This window comes from Chrysochloris asiatica, unplaced genomic scaffold (assembly GCF_000296735.1).
Source record: "Chrysochloris asiatica unplaced genomic scaffold, ChrAsi1.0 scaffold00047, whole genome shotgun sequence".
NCBI classification, from domain to species: Eukaryota; Metazoa; Chordata; class Mammalia; order Afrosoricida; family Chrysochloridae; genus Chrysochloris; species Chrysochloris asiatica.
The window spans coordinates 15074488-15083111 of NW_006408565.1; the positions used below are offsets into that span (position 1 = coordinate 15074488).

General features: G+C 45.8%; 1 protein-coding gene across 1 annotated transcript in view; it reads left to right on the plus strand.

The window, feature by feature from the left end:
- The window catches only part of TCEA3 (transcription elongation factor A (SII), 3), a 59553-nt gene extending 53394 nt beyond the window's left edge, over window positions 1-6159 (plus strand). The window contains exons 9-11 of the mRNA XM_006862317.1: window positions 597-743; window positions 3534-3605; window positions 6052-6159. Coding sequence (XP_006862379.1) covers window positions 597-743; window positions 3534-3605; window positions 6052-6060 — 228 coding nt within the window. The 3' untranslated portion in view covers window positions 6061-6159. The remainder of the gene's footprint in view (window positions 1-596; window positions 744-3533; window positions 3606-6051) is intronic.
- Window positions 6160-8624: the final 2465 nt, after the last annotated feature.

Sequence of the window (8624 nt, forward strand, 5' to 3'; positions counted from 1 at the left end):
ATATATATGTTCCATCTGCACAGGTGAGCAGTCATGTAGATCTAGGTGCTTCAGGATTCAGCTGAAGTTAGGGTAGCAGCAATAAATCAGGGAGAGATGAGACCAAGGTTCCCAGTAGGCAAAATAGGCTAGGCAGTAAACAGAGCTCCACAGGCACAGGATCAGGTCCAGACTCTAAGTGTAAGGGGGACATCATAGACCAGGTGGGCAGTGGCCAAGTATCTCAAGAAGGAAGGTCCAGACAGGTAACCAGGGCCTGGCAAGCAGGATGAGCACCAGCGTTGAGGAAATATATGCACAAGGGTGCTGACCCTGGGACAGAATCTGCTTGTTTGCTGCACTCCTGTGTGTGCCGTACTGTGTTTGGCCCAGCCAGAGCCCCCAGGTTTGACCGTCCTTCCCAGGAATGGATGGAGACTCTGCAGGTACAGCCTTTCCCACCTGGGACAGGGCTAGAGCTTCAGGCCTTCCTCCAGTTCTTTGTTCTCAATTTAGCACGTTCCCTACTCCTCCTCTGTTCAGACTCTCTAGAAACCAGGTGTGTAGCAGGGATCCCGGGCTCCTTGGCTCTGAAAGGTAGACTCATTTCTCTCCAGGAAATGGCCAGTGATGAACTGAGGGAACTGAGAAATGCCATGACCCAGGAGGCCATCCGTGAGCACCAGATGGCCAAGACGGGTGGTACCACCACTGACCTCTTCCAATGCAGCAAGTGCAAGAAGAAGAACTGTACCTATAACCAGGTATGTGTATGGGCTGGGCTTGGGGCCCCGGGGAGGACTGTGGTGAAAGAGACCTGTCATAAAAGCCATAGGACCATAAAAGTGGGAACCAGAGAGAAGCTTAGGGAAGAGTCATAGAGGGAGAAAGGGCAAAAACTCCAGACCATAGAGAGGAGGACAAGTCTTGGTACAACCACATCACATGCCCCTGGCTTCTAAGAAAAGTTCTCAAAAGGTCTCACTCGGATATGTGTCTGTGAGGTCCGCCTGCCCTGTGGTGAGGATACGATGAACCAGACACACCTTTTCTGAAGTCACACACAGTTGGAAGGGATAGTTATAAACCAGGCGTCTGGATTCTCAGACTTTCCACAGCAATACAACCTACAGTCAATAAAGCGTAAAGGATTTAGCCCTGAGTCCTAAGGGTGAAGACCACTGCCCTCACATGGAGAGCTACAGAAGGTTGTGGAAGGCCTCCATGCTAAAAACGTTAAAATCAGAAAACTGCCTATTTCTCGGTCATATGTTGTTGTTGTTGTTAAGTGCTGTCGATTTGGTTCCAACTGCATAGGGTTTCTGAGGAACGGCTGGTGGGTTTCAACTTTGGACCTTGTGGTTAGCAGTCCAGTGTTTATCCTACAGTGCTACACCAGGACATCATGTATGCCCTCGAGGCACCAGTATTCTTAGGTTCTAATTAGTGTGTAGTCATTCTAGAATGCTGTTCATTCTTCTATCTGCTCAGAAAGAAAGGTGTATCAAAAGTACATTATCGGTGGCAATCTGTAGCTACAGCAGAAATAGCAAGGCCAGCTTTGCTTTTCAAAGGGAGCCCCATGGAGAATGCCCAGATTTTCCTGCTTCCTCCCAAACATATCTCCCCCCATGTATAGTCACGTGTGTCCTAGGTTCTGCCTCCCTCAGGAAATAAATTGCGTGGTAGCAAAGTTTTCTCTCCCACAGAGAAACCCCACTGTCAGCCTTTCTCTGGTGTCACTGTTCTGTGGCGACAAGACTGTGCTGAGCAGTGTCCTCCTGGCAGACTCATTAGCTGGGAGACTCCTTCCCACAGAACAGGCTCCCAGCTGACATTGTCATACCTGAGTGTCAGCAAAGTGACAACATGCTACAGCCATCCCAGGTCAGCTATAGAGCATCTGAACAGTAGATGCTCAATCTAAGAGCACCAGGAGTTTGCTGTGGGAAACCCTGTTCTTGTACCTAAAGGGCTAGAACATGGTTTAAGTGGATGAGAAACTGAAACAGACAACATTCAACAGCCCAGTTATCATCAAGCCCTCTTCCTCTCTGATCCTCAGTTCTTCCACCTGTTAGACCATAAAGAGGATCTGAGAAGGTGCTCCTTGCTCCCTGTAGGTGTCCTGGTGTGGCACTGTAGGTTAATGTGCTGGACTATAAAGTCGGTTTGAACCGCAAGGTCAGAGGTTCAAACTCACCAGCTGCTCCTCGGAAATCCTACACAGCATTGCTATGGTTCAGAAGTGACTCGATGGCACATAACAAAAACAGCAAGCTCCTTGTAAGGCGTGTCCATCCCCCAGAGTGTGTTCAGGGGTGAGTCAGAAAGTCCTTTGGTAGGGGAAGAGCCTGGAGGCCAGAGAAGAGAGGTCAGCTCAGCTCAGTAGTGATGTCACAAGGATTAGAGTTACCACTGCGGTCACCCATAGTGTCACACCCCCAACTGGAACTGCTCCCTTCCAGAATGATTCAGATCGTACAGAATCCTTAGTAGCACCTATTATCAATTTTAATTATAAACTAATATGCGATGAGAGTTATAAATTGCTAAAATGTAATATTTCTTAGATTATATGAATACTAACAGTAAAATTGTCTTGTAAAAATCTTTCAACGGTGATTTATAACATTGTTATTGTTAAGTGCCATTGAGTCAGTTCTGACTCATACGAACCCTATCTAAATAGGGTTTCCAAGGAGCGGTTGTTGGGTTTGAACTGCTGACCTTGTCGTTAGCATTCCAGGACTAGTTACATTGTTAGTAACTTAGTATAAGCCATTTTTAATTTTTCTCCTTCTATTCCTGGGATAAAACACTGGACAGCAAGGTTGGTTTAAACCACAAGGTCAGTGATTCAAACTCACCAGCCAGCTGCTCTTTGCAAACCCTATACAGGGTCACTATAAGTTAGAACCCACTCAATGGCACCAAACAACAATGATTCCTTTAATTTGGAGTCCTGGTATGGTTCTGTAGGATAAACGCTGCACTGCTAAGAGCAAGGTTAGCAGTTCAAACCCACAAGCTCCTCCTTGGAAACATTATACAAGGTCACTATGGTTAACAGCCCAGTACTTAATCCACTGTGCCACCAGGGCTCCATGAGCACATTAGAAGGTTCAGAAAGTAAATTCGCATAGAGTTTTAGCCTTGTAGGTATATTGATACATGTAAGTTGGGCTTATAAAAATATTTTTGTTATTATAACTAACCAAAATGATTTAAAAAAAATAAAAAACAATAAAATTTCTGCTGAAACAGTGCATGAAGATTTTATAGACAGTCTGTTTGGTGTCAGCTCTCTGACAGTGTCAGAGGGATCGATAAGGATGGCAAAGGCCAGGTTAAGCCAGTGAATTACTTGGGGCTGAGCTGACTGAGAGAGGAGAGGAAAGCAGGCATCAGTTCTCAGTGATGAGATTCGTCGAGGTGGGTTGGGAATGACAGTGCCAAGTTCTGGGATTTGGACCTTCTACCATAGACAATGGGAGCCATGGCAGGTTCTAGAGCAGGGGAGTGACCTCATGAGCTGTCCTCTCTCTCTTTAGGTGCAGACACGCAGTGCTGATGAGCCGATGACTACCTTTGTCTTATGCAATGAATGCGGCAATCGCTGGAAGGTCTGTATGGTTTTCTCTCTTCCATGTCATCCACAGACGCTGCCCCACATGTTGCTGTTGTGTGCCATTAGGAAGGTTCCGACTCTACAGGAAAGAGTAAACCTGCCTCATAGAGTTGTCTAGGCTATAATCTTTACAGGAACAGTTCACCAGGTCTTTTCTCACACAGTTACTAGCCAAGAGCTTAATCACTGTGCCACCAGGCCTTCCATAGCCCAAAAGGGGCCTCATGTTTGAGGGGCTTGCTAGCCTGAACAGAGTAGGTCTGCCAAGTCAATGAATCGTTGTGGGGAGGTGAGAGAGATCAAGCATGAGTATATTTTAGTTTGTGAGAGGTACCCAGCTGGGGTGGGGGCAGCATCCCACATTTAAGCACAGGATGGGCAAAGCAGCGCGTGAGCACAGATGGAATCAGCCTTCCGATTCCATCTGTCTTCCACAGAGACAGAAGAAAACAAGAGCAATCTCACTTGGACCACACCTCTTTACAAAGTGCTTTTACTGACCCCAGATGGGGATGAGAGACACAGGAGGGCTGAACCAGGTCAGAGGCCTCCCTCCCCTTCTAAGGCAACTCTGGAAAAGCCTTATAATACTAGAGTCTGTAGCCCAGGCCTCTTCAGCTCCTGCAAAAGCGGAAGTTTCATTTTCAGGCATAGGAGCCAAGCAAAGATTCTTGCAGGAGTGCTCCTTCCTGCCAAACCTTCTGAGAGAACTAAGTGTGGTCAAGTGACTCACGTCAGTTTCCAGCAGCATCTGACTTGCGCGTGTGTTGGGTGATAAGATGTCTGGGCTACCAGCAGGCTGCAGGTGCTCTGATGTTCTAAGGCACTTAGTTAGCAAAGAGCCCAGGACTGAGACAGGGATTGGGAGTTGGGAGCCCGGGTTTCAAGTTCCTACTCTACCCTACTTGCTGGGTGACCCTGAGCATGTCACACACTTTTCTGAGCAAAAAAAAGTGATTTTAATGTCATATGGATTAGTACATATGCACACACATTTTGCAAACAGCTATGAGGAGTGTTCCTTTATAATAGTACTCTCACTTTCAGACAAGAAAATTGAACTACGCTATTTTAGTTGAATGTTGTTGTTATTGTTAAGTGCCATCGAGTCTGTTCCAACTCATAGCGACCCTGTATAGGGTTTCTAAAGAGTGGCTGGTGAGTTTGAACCTCCGACCTTGCTGTTCAAACAGATCTTTTGGTCCACCGCTATATCCCACAGAGCCACAATAGTGAAGTCACACACTGAAAGACAGTATTCTGATCCCCAATTGATTGATTTTTCTACATGACCAAGGACCTGGATAACCTGGGATCTCATTAGAGCTGCCATGTTTGTTAACGTAAAAGCCAGATGCTTGTGTATTTTCCTAAATCACTTATCAAGCATTTAGGGAGAGAGTCAGTATAGTACACCAGTGGCTTCACTCATGGGCTTAGGAATAAGATTCAAATCCTAACTTTACAATTACAAAGTGATTTAGGTACGTGGTGTTAACTCTCTAGGCCTTAATTTCCTCGTCTGTAACCTGAGGGGACCAATGTCTAACCCACAGAGTTGCTTTGAGGATTATTGTTGTGTTTAAGTGCTGTAGAGTCGGTTCCGACTCATAGTGACCCTGTATAGCGTTTCCAAGGAACAACTAGTGGGTTTAAACCTCCAACCTTTCAGTTAGCAATCCAGTGTTTATCCTACAGCGCCATACCAGAACTTCCATTGAGAATCAGAGAATGTTAGTAAAGATACTGCTTTTTGTTATTGTTTAATGCCATCAAGTTGATTCGGACTCACAGAGACCTTGTATAGAATTTCTGAAGAGCGGCTACTCAGTTTGAACCACCAACCTCATAGTTCAAACCAACCTTGCAGTCCAGTGCTTATCCTACAGCATCACATCAGGACTCCAGGTGCGTTTCGGGACCCAACTTGCCTCTTTCACCAGGTTCCCTTGTTTGTTGAACAACCTATCCAACCATATGAAGCAGCTCTGGGTACATATGTGCTTGAAACATACAAGCCACTATTCTTTTGATTTTGACTCTGTCATCATCTATACATTCCAGGAGTTTGGGCAGGTCACATAAACTCTCTGAGCCATTTCTTTACCTTTAAAAATGGAATTCCTAGTGTGGCGCTGTAGGATCAGCACTGGACTTCAAATCTCTCACAAGGTCAGCAGTTCAAAGCCACCAGCTAATCTTCAGAACCCCTATACAGGGTCGCTACAATTTGGAACCAACTCAAGGGCACTTAACAACAACAACAACAACAACAAAATGGGAGTGACACTAGTACCACCTCCTAGGATGATCTGCCCAAGGTCACATGGCTAAGAATGGCAGAGCTGGGATTTGGACTCTGGTTCATCTTGTTCCCTCATAGCCTCCTTGGGGGACACAGAGTAAGAGTTTCAAATTCTGTTGGCTTTTTGGTTTTACAGTTCTGCTGATGGAACCACCAGCCATGATTCTAGTGAACAAGGTGAGGAAGAACAAAGAGGAAGCAATAAACCATCTGAACTGGATAAAAAATAAAAATTAAAATGAAGAAAAATGGTGAACTCTGAATGGGGTGATGGAGACCTGCGGGAGAAAATCTTTTGCAAACAGTGGGAGAGCCTAATGGAGCCAAGATGCTGAGAATCTGTGTTGACAGACCTCTTTGAGGAAGTCAGACTTCAGAGTCTCACAGCTGACGGGTCAGATTTGTGACTGTGGATGGCAGACATGTGATCCGAGTCCCTTCCTTCATGTCTGATCCTCTTAGCCTTTTCTGGTCTGGCACAAATGGTACCCCACCTCACTCCACCCCAGTCACAAGTAGAAAGCAGACAGCACATGGTTTGACTTAGGCAGATATAACTACATATCATGTAGAAATATTTCTTCCCTGCTCCTTCATCTCTTTCCAGACTCTCTGCTGTCCCCTGTTCATAGCTGACTTTGAGGGTGTTTGAGGATTCCACACCTGGTTTCTCTAGACAGGAAACAAATACTCTTGAGCTCAGGCTTTCCAAATGAAGAGTGCCCTGTGTACAATAGCCCCTTGGAGGTCCTGAGGCCGGGAACCTGCCTAGGCCCCAACAATGTGTTCCTCACAGCGCCATCCGTGGCCTGAGTTTTAAAGGACGTCTGCAGCACACAAGGAGCACTGTTGTGTCTCTCTGTTGATAATGACATCAGCTTGCTTTTGAAGCTGATAGGAACTTCAGGCAAAGCTGAAACCTTCTGGGAAAGCCTTGGGAGCAGGTCCAACGGGCCTGCCCAAGAGATCCGGTCTTAGGCTCTGACTGCCTCTAGCATTGGGTAACTGTAAATGAAGTTCAGAAATCTGTGAACTCTTTGGCCCCTTTGTGCAGAGGCCATTAGGACTCTTGTCTGCCTTGGCTCACCCTTAGGGCAACTGTTGGAGAAGCCTTCACCCAGTTCCTTTTATACCTTGGGTCTCATCCTCTGGCATTGGTTATTTCCTTCCTCCCCCACCTACAGGTGTCTTCTACGATTGATGAAGCCTATAAGTAAACTACATAGAAATATGTCATCATGTTCAACTTTTAAATAATCAGATTTGGGGTAGGTCCTTTGGAAGGATTGAAAATTCTCTCACAGAAGATACTCAGCGCGCAACTTCAGAAATTTGTGACCTGGTAGGGAAATAAGCCTGACGCACAGACTTCCACATGAGGATGTGATAAATGACACACTCAAGTTCCAAAAATTATCCCCAGCAGTGCTTCTTGTTGTTAAGTGCCATCAAGTTGGTTCCGACCCACAGCAACCCTATATAGGGTTTCCAAGGAGTGGCTTGAGTCCTGGTGTGGCGCTGTGGGTTAATGCGCCAGACTGCAAAGTCATTTGAACTGGAAAGTTGGAGGCTCAAGCTCATCAGCTGCTCCTCAGAAACTCTATACAGGGTCGTTGCAATGGGTTGGAATTGACCCGATGGCACTTAACAAAAACAAGGAGTGGCTGGTGAGTTTGAACCTCCAACCTTGCAGTTCAAACTGACCTTGAGGTCAAGTGCTTATCCTAGAGCACCACACCAGGACTCCCCCCATCTCGCCCCAGCAGTGCAGAGGGACATTAATAGTTAATGAAGATGGGGATCCCCTGGGGCTCTTGTTGAAATGCAGATTGCGATTCAGTGGGCCAGCATGAGGCCTGAGATTTTTTGATTCTAACAAGCTCTAGAGTGATGTTGATGCTGCTGGTCCAGGACAAGGGTTTAGGCTCTGTGTGATCTGGTCTTCTTTCCAAATGTCCGGAAACCAAAAGCTGACAAAATAGCACTGTTGATGTGATGTAATAATGTCCTAAAGGTTCTTTTAGGATGAGTTTCTTTCTTTCTTTTTTTTTGTGTGGAGATTTTCAAGAGTTGTGGTCTAATTGTGTGTGCTAAGTATCCTAGAGATTTATAACACACAATAATAATAATAGTCAAAGGAATCTCTGCCCTCAATAACCTTACTATTTACAGAGAAGATGAGTTTGATTAATAGCAAAAGAACAAGCTGGCTCATATCTGCACATCTACACAGTGCACATTTACATGTTTAAATGGACTCAGAAAAGCATGCATAGGCCGAATTGTGTTCATCTGTAGGCATCAAGCCCCTCCAGTTAGTCTCCCTGCATTCACTCTGGACCCACTCACTCCAATTCAGGCTTTCTTGACTTTTCAAAGTTGCAAACCTGATTGTATTACAACTACCCCTAGCCCTTTAAATTTTTCCATTGTTCTTGACCTGGCCCACAGGGCCTGTCCCCACATTCTGTGCCTCTCTCACTTCTTCCTCCTTGTCAGAGTCTCTGCACACACTGTTGGCTGGAACACATGGTTTAACCCCAATTCCTCCATATCAAATATGAACGGGGTGTGAGCTGCATTAAGTTAGCATCAACCTCTGACCTCTCAGGAAGACTACCTAGGACCAGGAGACTGTAACCTAATGGGAGAGAAAAGACAAGTTTAGTAACAGAAAGCAGAGAGGCAACATGTCTAAGATGGCAGTTT